This window comes from Clinocottus analis, unplaced genomic scaffold, assembly GCF_023055335.1.
Source record: "Clinocottus analis isolate CAN_PGR_092001 unplaced genomic scaffold, fCliAna1.0.p SCAF_3, whole genome shotgun sequence".
Taxonomy (NCBI): Eukaryota; Metazoa; Chordata; class Actinopteri; order Perciformes; family Cottidae; genus Clinocottus; species Clinocottus analis.
The window spans coordinates 19,526,356-19,546,265 of record NW_027176042.1 but is presented as its reverse complement, the minus strand read 5'-3'; the positions used below and the strand labels follow the sequence as shown (position 1 = coordinate 19,546,265).

At 38.6% G+C, this 19,910-nt stretch overlaps 1 protein-coding gene across 1 annotated transcript; it reads right to left on the bottom strand.

Moving 5' to 3' along the window:
* Window positions 1–1,221: 1,221 nt before the first annotated feature.
* Window positions 1,222–19,783, bottom strand: vapb (VAMP (vesicle-associated membrane protein)-associated protein B and C). Its single transcript, XM_068594253.1, has 6 exons — window positions 19,529–19,783; window positions 13,447–13,599; window positions 7,793–7,896; window positions 7,104–7,184; window positions 5,447–5,626; window positions 1,222–3,856 (listed from the first exon to the last, which is right to left on the bottom strand). Exons 1-6 carry the CDS (start codon window positions 19,584–19,586, stop codon window positions 3,701–3,703), a joined length of 732 nt encoding a protein of 243 aa, XP_068450354.1. The 5' UTR covers window positions 19,587–19,783; the 3' UTR covers window positions 1,222–3,700.
* Window positions 19,784–19,910: the final 127 nt, after the last annotated feature.

The following is a 19,910-nucleotide window of genomic DNA, read 5'->3' as shown; positions in this document are numbered from 1 at the left end:
AGCAGTAGAAAGCCAAGCCGTAATTAATTCCCTCGCAGCTATATATTTAAACATATTTATCCCACTGCAAGTTGTGGTAGGGCCAAATCAAGCAGAGTGGGAACAACTAACAAGCCAGCTTGGAAGAGCCTTTGATGACTCTGGAAATACCTTCAGAACAGCGTTACGTGTTGTTAAAAGACCTTCTTGGGTTTTTTTCCGAACATCGCTGCGTCTTCTGTCTGTGTGAAAACTGATGCTTACCTCTGTTACTTCAGTGTAACATCAATATATTTGAGGCACAACTGTGGCTTTGCTGGATAGGGGCTTCAACAGGTCATTTAACGTGTGTGTGTGTGTGCTTGGGTGGCTCATATGTCCTTAAACAGCAGCCACTGCCAAGATGTGATTCAGCCTTTAATAGCTGCATGCACCAAAACCTCGCTCAATAAATCACCTTTTCATGTTATTGAGGAGTGATAATGTGTCAAAAGATTGCTTAAGTGAGTACTACTTCATATGTGATGAAGTCCTAAATGTGAAAAGTCTGGGTCAAGTAATGTCAGTTGGGACTGTAGATGTAGAAGATGAAGATTGAAAATGAAGCACATGTTTTCTTTAACCCCGCCTCCCAGCCTCCTGGTTCTTGACTCATTCACATGAACAGAGGCAGAGAAATAACTGGTTCCAGCTATTAGAGCATTTTGCAGCAAAAAAAAAGTCACCATGGCATCTTGTGATGCACCTGAAAATTGTAAGTAGATCAATATTCACTTTAAGTGTATTCAAGTACTTTTTATACAAATTATTTATTCCATCTGTCCTTTTTTCTTATGCCATCTGGAATCTTTTGACGCATGTGCTGGCAACGCCACGGGTGGAGATACTCGCCAAAGATTTGTGGGACTATGATTATGAATATGAATATTAAGCTCGCGGGAGAACATGCAGTGAGCTTAGCCAGCAGGGAGCCTTTGCTACACATTCAAACTACACATTCATCACACATTTAAGAGCAACAATCAACCTGAACTATCAGCAGGGCTGCACCTTTCATATCAATAGGAGAATACTTTCTTTCACTCAGAAAAGAGATCTTGTTTTTCTCCCACAATTCTTAAGGTCACCTTTCTTTTAAACAATAAAAACATGTTATATGATATACACAGTGTATATATGTAAATGTGCACATTGTTGCCTGTATGTATAACAGGAAATGACTTCACACAGTTTGGTAGGGGCTTTATTCATTTAATTTATTAAGATGCTACATAGTCCAACCAGGTTGGGTTGCTTTTATACACCAGAGAGACTACTTGAACTAGGAATATGAATCTTCTTCTCAGATAGACTTATTTATTTATTTATATACATACAAAACAGTTTGCTGACTGCTTACATTGATCACGGTGATAGTCAGTGTAGTGTGTTTTACAACCGGGCCTGGATCAGTTAGTATTCCAATGTAAATGTTATTGTTTGTTTAATCCTGCTTGGAGTACCACATTAGGACTGCGGTAAATTATTATTCAGTATATTCTAATAATTTGGAATATTTCTTTCATGTAAAAATGCTCCGACTCTCCAATCAGGATTCATTGAACAAGAACAATCTCCTGCGAGTACTATATGACCCAGGTCTGATAACCCAAGATGGGACTGTAGCTCAGCTCTGCCCTCCCTCTAAGCAGCAAGTCATCCTCAACCCAATAACTTTACAGAGATACAGTAGAAACACAAGCTCATGTATATTTTAATCTCTCACCCGCGAGTCATATCTATCATCTTCCTCTCCACTTAATATGAAATGAGGGTTGAATTTAATTTTTCTTTCAGTTTAACAATGGATAATGGAGTCCTGCATCTTATGGGATAAAAACATGAACTGCTATTTTTCCTTAAAATATTGCAAAGCAGAATGATACTCTCCACTGCTATTCTACCCCTCATGCAAATTTGGAGATGAAACAATTTGAGGTTATGTTTTTGTTTATTTTAGACCAAAAAAACAACAATTGGCTCTGGAACAGGACAACGTCGTCATGTGGTCCCCCTCAAAGATATAAACTAGTCTGTATGCTTTTTACCCCCATGCCCCCTCTCTTGCATGAGAAAAAAACCTTGTACGCTGCAGTAAGATCAAAGGAGTGACACGCTTAATCCTGGTGCATTCAAAATGAACACGACTTCAAATGCAGTGAGGATTTAACATTAATAAGCAACGGATAAATGCTGAACAAACACCAAAAAACTGAACACGGGCCTGCAGTAGAGTGGGAAAAAACAAACCATGAATCACCAGCAGTGGAGAGCTGGAGCAGGCCGCTTGAAACACTCGTTAGATCTCCGACATACATTTGCCCCAAACAAAACAGAACGTCAACAAATGTATGGCTCAGTAGGAAATTATGAGAAAACAAAAAGAACTGGAAAAGGCCGAGATCCATTTGTGAGGACACGGTCACGGGACCTTAGTGTTGCTGTTAATGTTGTAAGGGAGACGCATAACCGGCCTCTACGTGCATCTCCTGTCCACTTTCTCTCTACATGTATGCATTCTTTCTGTGTGTGCACGTTTCTTTATATATATATATATATATATATATATATATATATATATATATATATATATATATATATATATATCCATCTTGGCCTGAGAATAACTTGCCCAAAAAGTTCACAAGGCAAGCCTTTCATCTGGATAACATTTACAGAAATGATCTAATCCTACAAATCTGGAGCTCATTTCTTGTAGCTGCAATATTCTTAAATGCTTCAACCCTAGAACAGAAAAGAAAATTACTCAAAATCCAAAAAACGCAACAAAAGAAAACTGAAAACGTAGTTGTGCAAACCTACAGCCAAATGATATAATATTATCACCATTATAAAAGCAATTAAATTAGATTCAAACAATCTGTGTGTGAACGCATGCAATCAAACATTTCCCTCTGACAACTGGGGATGCCGTGAGCACTGAGTGACAGGTGACGGGGATAAGGGAGAGTGAAAATAAAAACGGCACAAGGAAAGAAAATACCGATGGTATCGTGTTTTATACACTGATCAAGGTTGTTCTACAATCAAAGACAATCCGATTTTACAAAGCCTCTGATTGCAGAAGTCAGTTTTGTAGCCCTGTGTGTGTAACCCCGACTGTGTGGATCGTCACTCTGGTAAATTCCTTCCTTAAAAGGGGGTTTAGCTGGAAGGAACACCTGGTTATACTGTACAGTGGAGTGTGGGGGGGATTACCTATACATAAAAATAGGCTCTGGCCTCCGTCATTTAGAAAAAGAAACAACAATACACACTAAAATGACATTCACACAATTGCAAACTGACTCAGTTGCACCAACACTACCTCGCTGGTGTTATAAAATTGGTCTGGATCACTAGCATCAAATTGTGTTTCAGTTATCACCCCTTCCCCCCACCTCCCAACCAGTCATCTCTTTACATAAAACTTTGGGAAAAAGGGCCAGAATGATTATGTGACGATTATGTAGAGAGGCAAGACCTGTAATGACAAATCGTTTTTTTTTCTTCGTTTACTTTCTCATACATTACCTTTATTTTTACATAAATGAGACTGAATCAAAGCGAGTACCACCCCCCACCCAGCGGATATGGCATTTCTGATCCAAAATCCCGGATCCCGTGCTTGTTTTCATCCCCCTGAAAAGCATGCTGCGGCCTGACCGAACTGCGCTGCCATCTATAAGACCAACTTGCCCACGATGACGCCCACCACAAAGAAGAGCACGATGAGGGCCATCGTGCGGGCGCTCAACCCCTCGTCTTTCTTCATGCCCATTGAGGTGTGTTGAGATGACATCACGTTACTCTTCCTCATCCGCAGACCATCGTCCTCCTGAAACGTGGGAGAGAGAAGACGGTAGTGTTAGAAAAGCAGGGTAAAAGAAATAATTGACAAATGATTAAAGAAAGCAAGCGTTTGGGAAGAAAAAAAATGGGGTGGGGAGGTGGGAGGGAGAGGTGAGTGAAATAAAGGGGACGACGAAGAGAAAAAGATGACATGAAGAAGAGACGATCAGCTTGTCAATCAGTCAATGAGATAAATCTATTTATTTACAAGCTCAAGGAAATAGGATCTGCTTAAATCTTCATCTGACCTAATCCTCAGAAGACCGCAGAAGGCGCCAGGTTTTTAGCACACTTCATTTCCCAGCAGCGGGAGAGGGTGTGGGGGGTCTCTGTTAGTTTAATCTCAGCCGCAGGAGCAGCCAACAGCCGTTCTGCCTCTGGCAAAAACTTAAAGTAGAGGAGGTGGCGGTGGTGTTTGACTTTTCTCGAAGCAGTTTGTGTTGTGTGTGCATGGGACTCATTTCCAACCCAACTTGAACAAGACCCAATTTAACCTCACTTCACTGATCTCTGTGATTAATGGCGAACTCATTGATTTGCTAAATTGCCTGACGAGCTATGACCGCCGAGGTCTGCCACTGATTATGGATTTGAGCACTTGCACTTAATGCAAACCTCAGTCTTGAATTACTGTCTCCATTCAAAGCAATACAGCAAAGGTCGGAGGGACACCGCAATGTCATTTGGAACCAGCACTTTGAATCAAATTTCCACTTAATTTGCTTATCTTGATTGTGAACATCAATCAGTACAAAAGAAATAACCAAATGTGACTCTGCATGTTCAGTGAAGTCATCTGCTAATTTTGGTGATTGCTCACACAGCTCTCTGCATTTCATTTGAGCCTGAAGATAGATTGGTTGAAATAATGATTCCTTGTGTAACAAGACTGAATGCAGATTGCATTAGAGGTGAAACAAATAGTTGATTAATTTTCTGTCCAAACTAATCAATCAATCAGCTACAAAATGTAATTTATCTTTTTCTTTTTTAAAGCAAAAGTTCTGGAAGTAAACTAGTTTTAACCTCTGATGTGTGAACATTGTGTAGATTAAATATATTTTTGCACGGTTGGTTTAAATAAAACCAGATTTAGATATGCCAGCTTCTTTGCAACACTACAGTAAGTATTTTTACGAGTTTCTTGTATTTTATAGACCAAACAATAAGTGATTAATCCAAAAAAAATCATCACATGTATTAATATTAAAGGTAATTGAAAGTTGTAGTTATTGTACATGCTGACAATAACTACATAAGTTATTGTTAGTATGTTACTGTATATTTATACAGTAACTTATATCCAGTAATTTCCACTGTATGCTAATATGCCCAATACATATATTCCATGGTGGTTGTTTTTTTGTTACTCATTTCAATAAAATACAATAAATCTATCAATTTTATAAAGTAAAATACTACGCTTCATACACTTTAGGGAAACAAGCAGTGTTTTACTAGCTCAGGCAAACAGTGTAGCCGTGTGAGTGAGACAACGGTGACGCCTGTGCCTTTACTGCTCTGGAAAAAAATGTTATTAACTGGCTGACTGAAGTCCTCAAGTCATCCCACTCACCCTGATCTGTTTGTTTTCTTCCCGTAGCCTCTGAGCCTCCATCTGCAGCCTCTTACACTCCTCCATGATCTTCTTTACCTCCCCGTCATCAAGGGTGGAGCTCATTGACTTCGGAGGCAGCGTGGAAGAGTCTGACTTCAGCAAGCTAGACGACATCATCTTGTTGGACTCCATGTCATGCTGTAAGTAAGTTAACAGGGCGACAAGTTATAACGCAATAAGTTGTGTGTTTGCTGACACAATGTTTCCATGGCAATTCTGACCCATGACTTGGCTGACACCCGGCACACGCTGCAATGTTTCTATTCGTAGACTTGCAGATTTTTATATACACGAACAAAGCCTCCTTTCAAGCTGCCTATCTCCATGGTTGTGAGAGAGTTCACCCAGGAGTGCCTTTCATAAGTGGATCAAGCTGGTTTCTATCAGCATCATCTCCATTTAACGGACCCTGTGGTGCTGACTGGGTGTCGTGTGTGTAACGCACAGGATAAAAATGAATTGAAAACAACCACTAAGGGTCCTTTTTCCCTCCTTCTGGTCATGGAACCAGTAGACTGGGTTCATATCACGACGAGATAATGTCTCTAAAGTTGTGTGGGGTCTGAGAAGAATCACAACAATAAACTGCAAGTGAGATTGAACAAAATAAGATAAGCTCCAATGAGATAATAATGGCAGAGATGGAGGAAAGAGATGAAGATAAATGCTTAAAAGTGAAATACAACACAAACAAGATGGAAAAGTGACAATGAAAAACACTAAGGGGGGATTGACAGAAGTTAGGACAGTGTTGCACCCGAGCCACACTGACCTTCTGTCTCACAGACAGCGCTGCTGAGCTGCTGCTTCCAGCCTTTCTTTCTCCACTGTTTGCTTTTCATAGTGTCCAAAATGTTTCCTTTCATTGTAAATGTAATTCATATTTATTTTAGACAGAAATAGGTTAAAAAGGGTGTGCACATTTGTCAATAACAATCCACAACTAAAACTATTTTCCACACCAGTGTGTTGACAATATTTCAGAATGAAAGCCTTTTGTTACCAAATGATTCTGTCTCCAGAAAGATGCTAGAGGGCTTTTATTTTTCAAAGAGAAAAAGGAACTATTCAGTTGAAAATGAATATTAACTTGTGTCCTTGCCTGTAACATGTTCTACAGATATAGACATAAAAACTGTCGTGATATTGCTGCTATGATGTCAACATACTGTCAAAAGATGATTTACAGGTTCTGCAACGCACACACTCTGCTTTGTGTGGACAGTGTGGCTTGATCGTAACAGTAAAAAGAAATGTGCAGAGATAAAGACTGATATGGGACAGGGTCGAGACAGAGAAGGGCGATACAGCAGAGCAGGAAAGAGGTCGGGAGCTGGAAAACCACAATGAACATCATCGCCCCATGACTAATGCAGACTAAGAACTGTTGGGAAGAGGCAATAAAAAAAAGCCTTGTTTTATTTTTGCAAAAACAAGCAGCGTGATACATTATTACTGACATACGAATAATCAAAAATACATTACGGAACAGCTGCGCAGACCAATTATATCTCTTTTACACATAATGTCATGTAGGGTTTCTGATATCCGATCTGTAGGGACAAAGAAAACTGACACGAGGTGAGGAGGAAATGGAGTAACCGCATGTGCTTACCGTTTTCTCGTTCTCCACTGGCATGTCAAAAACACACCTTAGCTTGGAATCCATCAGCTCGTCTGGCTTCGCCTCCTTCCACTGGAGGAGTGGACCAAAAATAAAGAAAAAAGGATCAACAAATTATGTCTATTATTTATATCAAGGCAAAGGGGACCATTTGCAACAGGACAAGCTCAGATAGCCCTTCTGCTGTCTACTTTATTAATAGCTGGCTGTGTAAAAGCTGACATAGTAAACATATTCAAACATAGTGTCTGGATTTAGGATTCAGCATTGATTTAGGTATTTAGGTCACATGTTTCTTCACTGCCTGGCTCAAATAAATACATTAAAACAAAACACGCTTTTCTCTCGATGAGATCAATGTATTCCTAACTGACCTCCTCATGATAATATATTCTGTCAATGTCCAACATTTGTTTTTAGAATCATCATCACTATATATATATATATATATATATATATATATATATATATATATATATATATATATATATATATATTCTGGACTCAAGAGTATTGTAAATCGAGTATGACAAAGACTTTTAGACTTTTTAGATGTGATGTCTAGAATGTCAACTGACTGAACGAGGATCACCGCTGCCTCTCTCCAATTTTTTTAAACGCTGGCAAACACTAAAACATATTGATGGCGAAAACTGATATTAGGAAGATGATACACTCACCACTCCCTCCATGTCAGTCATGTCAGGAGGTGCTAGCACAGACTGGACCATGAACTTGTGTTTGCTCTTCTCATTGGGGTCGTAGTCAAAAGGCTGCAGCATAACTGAAATACAAAATGACGGTCGAGGTCATGTGTGGCACAACTAATATATATTAGTCACGACGGATTTTAACAGACTTTACATAGCAACATGTTTATAGATTATTTCTTACCCTTCTGATAACAACTCAAGGTAAACAGGAGAGAATTGGGGCTGATAAACAAGTTGCAGTAGTGAACAGAAAGTCCTCTCAGTTTCATTCCTTTTGGGGTTTTTTTAAACCTCATCCTCAGGAGACTCAGGAGAACGTGTCAAGCAAAGTTTCTTGTTAGTAATATTCAAACTGTGGCAGACAGGCAGGAAAATAATATGATTTGTAGGTAAAAAAAATCTTCTGCCCCAAATAAAAAAACAAACTCCAGCAATTAATCTTTTCCATCTCTCTCCCTTCCTCAACTTTGTGTCCACTCCTCGGATTAAATAGGAATTAGTGAGTAGAGTGAGAATCAAAAATTGTGTGCTTGTCAAACAGTAAACTCGGGCTTCAAGGCTCTGGAGCTTGCCCCTGCTGCTTGGAAAAAGTGATGGATATGATATATTTCTAAGTTTGTATTACCATGACTACAAAACACTGACAGATCTACAATTACCCCTGGGGGTAATTTTTCTAACAGCTTCCAACCATGTCTTTTTCTTTTTCTCCTTTAACATTACATATCGCTCTAACAAAAAGCAGGTGTTGGGTTGGAATATGACTTTAGCCCATCACCACATCAGTCCTCCCAGTCAGTGGTGTGTTATTTGATGTCATTCCAACGACTGAGAAGGTATTTTAAAGCTGTAATGATGATTTACAATGATCACTTTCTGATGTCAGTATTCAAGTTAAGGGTGGAAGTGCAGACGGAATGAAAATGGCTATTGATGGGTGATCTTTTACTCCTTTCACCTTTTAAATGAGGGTGTAATTGAAAGGCATATTTTTACGTCAGTGCCAACTATGTCTACAATGCCTACGTGATTCTTTGGCTTGCACTAGCCAAATGACCTCCTGATTTCAAAGCCGGTGTGGCTATCAGGATGGTTTTCATATATGGCACATGCCAATTCTCCCTCGAGTGGGAGACCTCGGAGATGCAGTGCACCATTACAGCAATCAGGGCAGTTCAATATCGCAAACCAGAAACAGACGGCATGAACAGATTGAGAACGTCCTGTTTCAGTCAGACCCAATTTGCACACCCATCTACCTCAAGTCCAAGGGGACAATACCAGAGAATGGACGCAGGAAGGCATGCAAGTTCTTTGAGCAACAGTGAAACACATGAAAAGGGTCCTGAGCCAAAGCCTGTGATGGAAAAAGCACAGCCACGAGAGGGGAACAGTCATTTAAATAATCTTTGATCGACAGACCTTTGAACACACCTTTTAAAAAAAGCTACTTCTGCTAATGGCGTGATTTATTATTTTTGCTTCACGCTGGGCCATAATTTATGAAACTCACAGAGGCTAATTGTGTTTAACATGGTCAAGCAGGATGTAATCGCCTGCCTGCTTGTTGATGATGAATGGAAACATTAAAGGGGTGAGGGAGAGAGGTAAGAAAACTTTCCTTACCAGTCAGAAATTAATTGTGTCCCATGAGACAAGATGCTCACAACAGAGTAACTACTAATTGCTTACAGAGGTCTCCGGAGTATAATTAATACAGGGTCTGCACAAGATTCGCTATTCTAGGGACTCAGCTAATCAGGTTTACTACTATCATTTAATTAAAAGAAGCTGTTTTCTCGACAAATCAATTAGATGAAATATCAATAAATGGTGAAAATGAATGTATTTTCCGACCAACATTAAAAAACTTAATGATAAACCAATCAATTGACTAACTGATTAGTTGGTTAATAAACCACTTGTTTCAGCTCTTCGACAGTTTTGTGTTTGACAAAATTCATTGCTCAATCCCAAACAGAAGCACGGTATCATGATGTGATATGTCCTCGATAGAAACATTAACACAAGAATGTACCTCACATTTCCATTTTGAAAGTTTTAGCTCACTCACTTTCAATACTAGTACAAAAACTTGAGACCACGGCATTTCCTGACTTGCTCAATGTGAATTTTCCACAGAATGGTCGAAAACAAAAACTGTATTTGACAAAATATAACAAAAATAGAAAAACAACAACACATACTTCAAACTTGATCTCCACCAGGTGTGTCTGCAACGACAACTGATGTAATGTGTGTTAATGAATACAGCCCACAATTGGTTAACCCCGGCTAGACAACAATGGTCTGTAAGGCGCCGTAAAAACACAATTAACTCAAAAACAAGCGCCGATGTATGCGGTCGAATGCTTGAAGTCGTTGTATAATACATTTCATCCAATCTTGCCAATAACAAATGCACCAAGGTGTCCGCCCGCAAAGCAGCGGCTGAGTTTCGGAGCGGTAAAGAAGTGTGTGTACTGGTAGTTAACGTTAGCTTTTAGTCAAACATACCGTCCAAAACTTAATTCAAACTCAAAAAAAAAAAACAACGATGTATGCAAGCAGTTGACCCAAAGTCATATTAGTAAGTAATAATTAATACAAAGATTAAGTTTCAGTTAAATGACCAAAACAATGAACTCATCCAAACTAGATACAAGGTCACATTACGAGCATTTTGACCCAATGTGACACAAAATGAGATATGACACATGACACCATGTAACTCTTTGTTATACCTCACATCTAATAGCAGTAACCTTTAGACACGTTTTCAAAGAAGGCTCACTTGTAACTAAAAAGAAAGAAAAGTGAGCTCCCTCTACTTTGTTCAACACCAAAAACATGGTCAAAGATCAGCAAACCCACCGAGACAATATAGCGTGGGAATGAGGAGGAGAGAGAAAAGTCAACCAGCGCTCCCAAGGTGGGAAATAACTCAGCACTTAACAGTATTCAATCAACTGTCCTATTAGCAGACATGCTTTATGAATATGGATGTCAATGAAGATAAGGGAATGCTTTTCTTGCCCTGTCATAACAAAATACACACTATAAATGAGTATAAGGGCACGCTAATGATGATAATTCAAATAATGGCAACAAAAGAATTATTTTTTATTGACGTACGTTATTTATTTGTTCTCTACCTCTCTTGAAATGATAACAAGTTTGAGCATGTCGGACAGACTTCTGACATATTCCCAGAAGAAGCTCAATATTTGTGGATACAAGGATTTTTGAAACATTCACGCCACATATTTTTCCACTGGATGCTGCTACATAACACCAATCAACCTCAACAACATTCCTGTGGTCATGGCTACGTTGAACATATACAGTTACAGCTGGGTTGAGCTTCAAAAGCCCTGTGTGTATTCTCAGCTGAGCCAGCAAATGACACATCTCAGGGTTTGTAGGTATCCTGTGGCCGACTGTTCCCTTTCGCCTCGATGCAAGTGAACAGGATTGTAGTTTTTGGTAAATATTAAAAGCCAGAGAGTTACAGATCCAATGCAATCTTCTTAGATGGGAAAACAATGTAATACCACAATATTTACCATAATATTTTTACAGAAGAATATTTGTTATTAGTAATAATGGTTTGACAACCAACCAAGTATTGTTTATTTGACCACTTATACATATTATAGCTTTTAAGACCGGGAAGAAAGAATACTTAAAAGTGCCCAGTGGAGTTTCTCTGTAAACAAACAAAATTCACACTTATATTCAGTGTTACACAAAAGACATTGCACATACTCATGCATTTCTTTCTGCACAGTTGCATAGTCCAATATGACTGCACTCTAGTTAAATAGAGTGTAGGCAGCATACAAGGTTGCAGGTATGACATTAAATCTCTTAAAGCTAATAATCAATCTGTAAAAAAAGATATATGCTAACCTAATAGTCATCTCGGCAGCTTTTAAGGATATTTGGACAGAATAGTATCTTTACTGAAGTTGTAGCCAATGTCTTTCTTTTTTTCTTTTTGACAATCAAAGCTTCTATTGAGGTTTGCTAATAAACCCTTCAAATGGAAAAAACATTTTTTTTGTTATTGCGGTAGTATAAATGTAATTTACGGTGCTGTTAGATCGCTGCTAGACCGCCCTGTTAATATAGGTGCGTATTTCCATTCGTGTTTGGGAAGCGGGAAACCAAACTGTTTTTTATTACTACAGTGAAAATGTAGTTTGTGAACGGCTAAACGCCAACAAATATAGATTCAACCAGAGTATTCTGTTGGATTAAAATATGTTGTAAATATTTTTTCTTTTGGTCTATACTACTCTAGAGTTATCGAAAATGTTTGGATCAAATGAATCTGAGACAATGCTATACACACACCACAGGTATCTAATTCTACAAATAGTATAAAATTAATACAATTAATGTAGCCTTTTCTGTATCTGCTACCATGTAGAAATGCAAGAAATAGCTGAGCTGCATTTAGTTTTGTTAGTCAACATAGTTTAAGATGATATTGGTACACATGGTATTTTGTTTACAGGGCTCTCAATTCTAGATGACATAAGCAGCATGTGTCGTTTTACATGTTGAATTGAAATGTAGAGAACACACAATTGGATTTTTTTCACCCAAAGCTTACAGCAGATAATGGGTGGCATGGCTTTTAATGAACCTGGGTTTTACATCAAAGTAACTTAATGTGTGTTCAATTTAAAATGAAAACACTATGTCTGCAAGATGAGAAACCAGACCAGCTTGTTATCTTGTTAAGTACACCACTTTTTGAGTTTTCCCTGAAGACAAACTGGACAAGAAGAGGTTACAGACCATGCCTATATGTTTACATTTAATGATTACATTGTCTGAAAAATAATCTCCTTCTGGGACTCAAACCTCTGAACTTTCTCAACCTAATATGGGTGAAAAATGGAGACAACTGACAGAGAGGATTGTGCTGATTTGTCGCCCACTGCTGACTGTAAGCCCCAGTAACATAGTTTGCAGTTTTTGACACCAGATGGGTGAAGTTGTAAAATGAGTCCGTGGCTGTAAATGGCAGAGGTGGCCCAGTGTGGAAACACAAGCCTGTACCTGTCTCCCTCAGAGAGCACGACGGGGAATGAGGCCTACCAGGCGGGGCTTGGGCAAGAGGACGGGGGAATACGGAGTAACAAGAGAGGAGTGGAGTGTGCGTTTATAAGAAAGAGCAAAGCCAATCAGGATACCAGAGCGATAATAGCTGCTCAGTGTTTTACTTTAATTTATATTTTAATTCTTATTATCTTAGTTTGGTTCTCAACTCCTAAGGTTACCTGTACCGCGGTTCATTAAAGATTTGTTTTATATATAAATAATCATTTTCAATCATCGAGAACAATTCCTAGTAAAAATTGTTACTAGGAATTCTACATTCAAGTTGTTAACTTTTTCTAACCAAGAGACAAAAAAAACAATGTCTATATAGAAAAAAACAGCACAATCCTCATATTTGAGAAGGTGTAACCAGCAATTAAATGATTTTTCTTGTGATTAACTAATAGTTTAAGCCACAGCAGCAGCTACATGTTAAATTAGCCTGTAAGTTAATATTAATAATAATAATAATAATAACGTTAAGTGCTCACTGTCCCAATCAATACCTGAGACGTGGATTGAGGTGCCCGCATCGATGATTCCACTGTTGGGCCGCACGCAGTACCGGCGCGGCGCTGTCGTCTTCACCTTGAAACACACATTCCTGTCTGTAGGGTTGGAGAGCTTGAGATTTGTGGTGACCACGTCTGAGAATGGACCTGTGAAGAGGAAAGATATGATAAACACTTTTAGGTTCAGGAAAACATGTTTGAGTTCTCTTAGTTAAAACTATTCAATGCCCTCCAGAGAGTGAACTCTTAAATTATCCCAATCCTTATTTCAACAAGAGCAAAAAAGTAATCAAAGGCTGATGACTTGACATCCCTGAAATTGTTTGAGTGCCTCATGGTTGGAGAAAATTAAGAATAAAACTGCCACTGTTTTACATATGTCTTTACACTGACATTTCAAGGAAGAAAGTGGAGTGGGCGGGATTCATTTGTATTCAGAAAACGTATGGAAATTGTAATCATTATGTTGTAATATATGGTACAATTACTATTGAAGACCTTTGTCACAATAGAGAACTAAATTTCAGGAAAGTTCGCCAAATATTAAACAGAGATTCTACCTAAAAAAAACCCTGCTATACACGGCAGAAACTGACTGATTTAAGCTTTATCAAAAATAAATTAAATGACTGAAATTGAGAAGGTAAAATTAAATAAAAAATTTAATTGTGGTCTATCAAAGCCTGAATGGATGTGAATTCAATTACAACAGTTTAAATTTACTGCACACAATTTGACTTCCTGCTGCACATATTCTTTATTTGACCTGACATTTTAGATAAACAGGATTTTACCGCCAATTCAACTAATGTAGGGTTTCTTTACATTTGACTCCAAGTTGTTCTCAGGATAAATAATTCCAGTCTGTTTCTCAAATTGAAACCCAAAACATTTTATCTCAGTAACACAACCTGGTGAGAACTGGATTATTGTAAATACATCTGCTTTTTCGTTTTACATTGCACTCTCGATTGATGTTGACAACACGTCTATTCTGTCCTTCCGATTACCAAAAAAACTGTTCTCGTATCAATTTACCAACATCTTTAAAGAGTAAACTGTGTGTACAGATCTATAAATCACAGGCCTCTGCTACGGCACTAGCGCTACCATGATCCGAATAGCTGATGCAGTTTGGCTACAACTAATCACAGCTATCATTGTTGATGCAGGCCACACATCTCTAAAGCGCTCACAAGGCCGGATGCATTAAGCCGCACAGATTTGTCAATAATGCAGAAAACCCTCACAACAAAAGAAAGACACAGCAAAATGCAAATGTGTGCCAAAACTAAAAAGGTGAGCGAAGGTGAAGTGAGTTTATATAAAGACTGCAGCACTAGATTGTCAATGTTTTTTTGATGGGGCATTATTCTTTTTATTTTAATTCTAAAAAAGCTATATAAAAAAAAATACATATATTGTTTCCGTTCTTCCTTTGACATGTTTTACCTAATTGTGATTTAAATATTAAATACATTGTCAAATTTTAGATAGAGTTAGATAGTTAGAGTTAGACAGACTATGCTCAATCTTGAGTTCAATCTGAGGTTAAAGGAATGAAGAGACATTTTGGACACAAAGGAGGGGAAAGGTAGAGGAGGCATTGGAAAAACCAGCAGGTTCACATAGCTGTGTGAAATCAACCCATTTAGCCCTGCTGTTCATGACTATAATACACTGCAGACATTCTTAAACTAGGACAATGTAAGATAACTAGGAAATACATATTTGTTTGGTGATGTACTGTCTATCCCACAATGTTAAAAATGGGTTACATTATGTCATAAATGAATAGTTTCTTTTTTATTTCTTTAAGTGTATATATTGTTACATGGATCATGTCTAAGTTTACTTGATACAAGAAAAACCTGAAGGAAGATTGTAGATTATATTTGAAATAATACAGGAGGCAACTATTATTTTTATACAACTAATTTCTTTGCAAAAACATCTCAATATCAACAGCAGTTGTGTTAACTCTAGAGCAGATAATAACATCAGTCACCAATCTGTGTAAATGAAATCCTCCCTAAATGAAAAACATCAAATGACAAGGAAATACAGAAGGTTGCATGTTGACCATTCAGTGTAAACATCACGCTGGCAGTGGACTGAATGAATCAGTTGCATCATATTTGTAGTTGTTTTTCAAAACAGGTGAATTCAGAAGGAACTTATAACAAATTTAGTCCGACATTGTGTTAATGTGCCCTTTTCTGTTTGGGAGTAATTGTTATTTTACTCAAACTAATCAGCAGTAACTTTGTTTTGGGGTATTTGTTTCCTTTCTCTGTCGTTGGCACAGAAAGATAGTGTCCTTGTTCTTATCTAAAGACCCGATTGATTCGGCTGTTTAAACACCAGACCTACCTATCTGAACGGATATATACAAATAATACAGATATATAAAAGGAGAGCAGAGGTTCAGAGGCACTAGATCAATCAAAGGTATAATTATCACACTCATTGAATACCTGCCACGACAGCAAGCAATCTCCACTGTTGTGTGAGGTTTTCTTTTCACTTCAGTGGTAATGACATTAACAGAGAAGTCAAATCTGTTGAATGTACACCATAAAAAGGAAAAAAGTACTAAAACCTAATCTGGCTAATGCATTGACCCTGGAGAAAGCCAAGAGTCTAATGAGTCTTCTTTGATATTATCAGCACATGTTGGAGGGCGTGTAAATTCCAACAAATCTCAGTATATGTATTACCCAAGTGCTCCCTCTCAAATCCACAGTATTACATGTCCCTTAATTTATTTTCTGTTATTTCTGGCAAAAGTTTCTTTATTGACAGGTCACTCCAGAAACTGCACAGCGAAATGTATCCAGAAAGCTAACTGGCAGCCGTTAGTCACTCCTGTGTTTTTTTCAGGACCTCAAGTGAGAGCAAAGCTAATTCATAGTCAAGTGAAAGGCCATGACGAATTTGCGTATGACTCCGCAAACTTAGCGGATAAAGAGCCAAATACCACACACGTTACATCAGACAGACTTACGGAAACTACGTTTTAATTTTGGAACTTTACAGTATCTTGAAAAAGTTATATTATTATCAACATTTTTTGTCACCTTACTGCTGCATATTAAAAATCTCCTAATATCGTAAATATGATGAGTTATTGAAGCGCTTCAATCTACTATATTGGTGAATTTGTTTTTTGAGACGTTTTTCTCGTGATTTCCTTGTGAAATGAAATCCTTACTTATTTTTAGCGTTGACAGTGAATTAATTTGTTTACCAAATTCTGGTTATCCAAATAACATTTGGATCTCTCGTCATTTTACGCGACTCGTACGTCCAAAATACTACCAGATAGGATTTTCTTATCAAGTATAGTTTTCTAACACAATAACAAATTAGGCCACTACAGTGGCTATTATTGTGAGCAAAACCTTTTGCGGTTGAGAGAGGCCCACGAACTGTGCATGAAAACATGGAGCTGTTTTAGAATTAGCACATACACCAGATTCAAGATAAAGTTTCAGTTCAGCAAACATCCAGAGCAACTGACACTTCCCTTCTCCTTTGAGCAAAGACAGAGAGGAAACTCAGACCCTCACAAGCTTGGCTTGACTTCTAAAGGCTTTTAATGAAAGGGACTCACGCCACCGACTACTGTACACCTGATATACTACTTCCTGAAAGTTTCTCCGGAAAATGTCCAACTCACAAAAACCACAAACGGACCTTAAAAACTACTATAAGGAACTAATATTTGCAGCTGTCGTCTTTCAAGGTTAGATTTTATATGTTGAAGAAAAAAAGTGAGGAGCAGTGAGTTTTTTGTTAAGGTTTGTTAATATTACCCTGACAAAGATGAAATTCAATACAAATGAAAAACTCCAGTCCCAAATAGCACTAAAGTAGTATTTGGCCCACAAATGGTGTGAGCCTAAGCCTAACAAGCTGCTACTAAAAGACCTCTCCATTTCACAATGCCTCCCTACATAAAACTTGGGGCCTAAGTATTGACATGATTTGTCTTTTATACTGAGAATACACAGTTCATTCTGTCTGGTTAACACCAGTGCATCAACAAATTCAATTAAACACTTGATATATACTTTGTGTGTGTTGCTCATTTCTGAATGGCTCGTATGTGTCCACTTAAGTCATATGATGGAAACCAACACACTTACAGCTAATTGTTTCACCATCGTTGTCAGTGAGCAAAGTATATTACATTACAGGTCAACTATAAAAACAGTGCTTGTGCTTCATGCTAAGCTCACGGTTAAAGGATAAAGCAGAAATTTTTTCTAATAGTCGACAAATCTAATAAGAATACCAAAACCCCCAATAAATTGATCCTATTAAAAATTATTGCTTGTGTCTGCGTAGTATAGCCTAATCGCCCCTAAAAACTATACAAAAATATATATATATACATATGCATCTTAAACGGCTCGGCGTGTTCCTCAATTACAATTAGTTTGACAATTTTGAGCCAATCCTATATTGTCTTGGTGCTGTAAATATACTCAAAGGTCCACAGAATGCATGTGAAATAATACTTCAGGGGTGGGGACAAGGCAGGGAAGTTAACAATGTAATTAGAGATGGACTGTTACGTTCTTTTTGGGTCCTTTCATGGCATTTGTAGAAGATATTAAAAAAAAGTAGAAGAACACCCGTGTTTGTTATTCCTAAATTCTCACTGATTAAACAGATTTACAAGCAACGACAACACAGCTTTTCTAATTATTCCATTCGTACATTAGACTTTGAGATGTCTTGCAGCGGTTGAAGAGAAGAGAAAATAACAAACTTGATGTAGGAAACTGTACTGGCATTAGTCACTTCTGCTTTGTCCATTATGTCCATATATCAGGGCACTTCATTTTATATTATTGCCAATGCAATTTACAGGCTCGCTGTGAGCCTTATACAACTCAGACACTTCATTACTGTATACACTATAAGGTGTTAAATACATTTGTAATGCAATTAAAATAAAAAACGGCAGTTAGTTACACCTTCGCTGCACATTTGAACATTAGTTCAGTTCATAACCGTTTGCATAAAAATACAATAAAACCAACTAGTCATCTTAGCCAAAGTATGATCTATCATAGCCATAGTACAATCTATCTTTTCATGCAAGTTACCGTAGCTCACCAAACCACACTTGAGCTCAGTAGCTTCAGTAGAATATATTTTTTGGTGCTGATGGTTCTTTTAAGTGTAATCTTTTGCTGATGGTTCTTTTAAGTGTAATCTTTGGGGCGCTTACAACAAACACCACAGGCCACATTGTATTTGGGAGACCAACAGCTGATCTCTCCAAATGTCAAGGTAATAATAATATTAATAATAATAACAACAGAATAAACTGTATTTATAAAGCACTTTTTGTGGCAGAATATATGTAAGTTGGTCTTTTGCAAAACAGATACACAGTACCATGTATATGTTTATGTAACATTATTTAGGCCTAAATCAACGTGCCATTTGCAGCCAATAAGCTTCTCTGAAATGTCAATTCTCGATTGTAAAGCCAAAACGATAAGAACGGTAGTCACGTTGATGACCCGTAGTTAACACATATCAAATAGCAGAGGTTGGCCCGGATATTTTGTCCTGTGAGCTGTCAGGTTATTAAATGACAGCTGGCTGCCAACAGAGCGAGACAGCCAATCAGAGAGCGAGCCAACGTGAACTAGCTGCACCTGCTAAGGATGTTGTAGCTTATGTGCAAGGAAATGTTACACATTTAGTCGCCAAATTATGTTGTAACTATTGTTTTACTACGATTGCTACTTCCCAGCGGACATGCGGGTTGTGTGTTGCAGTTGTAAACCGCGTTAAGGGCAGTTTCTACAGCAGAAAATGTATGACAGGGCCCGGCTAGCCTGGTTAGCCATGGGAAGCTAATCCAGCTAGCTAACTAGCTGTCAGTTGACCTGCCGTCCTTTCGTTCGTTCTCTTCTCGAGAGTAATGTGGTCAAAATGTGAAGTCTATAGCTTCCCCCGGGTCTGATAGCGTAACACTGGCCTCCCTCCCCTCCCTTTCTAACCCCGCTGGCCTCCCCCCTCCCGTCCAAGCCGGGCCCTCCCCTCTTACCTCTGAATTTTAGTTCGTGCTGAGGCTCCAAGAGCAGAACCTGTTCCGGCCTGGCCATGTCCCAACAGCTGGAGCGGGGTTATCGCACTGCAACCGGTTCCTGTCCGTTACCCCCGTGTTAGGATGTTGTAGGGCGCTGCAACCGTCAATAGAGTTGTTTTATCAATGATTTGTCTGTGGATATCCTGCCCCCCCCGGTCAACCAGTACTACTCGGGCTACTAACGGCTGTTGTGATGCAGCAGGAAGGGAGCGAGAGACAGCCCGGTGACGTCACTGCCTCTGCATAGCCACCCAGCGGGGAGGGTGGCGATGGGTGACGCCAGGGTGCACCCACAGGGACGGTGGGTCCCCCACTTCAACCAGTGTGCGTGGAGTCGAAG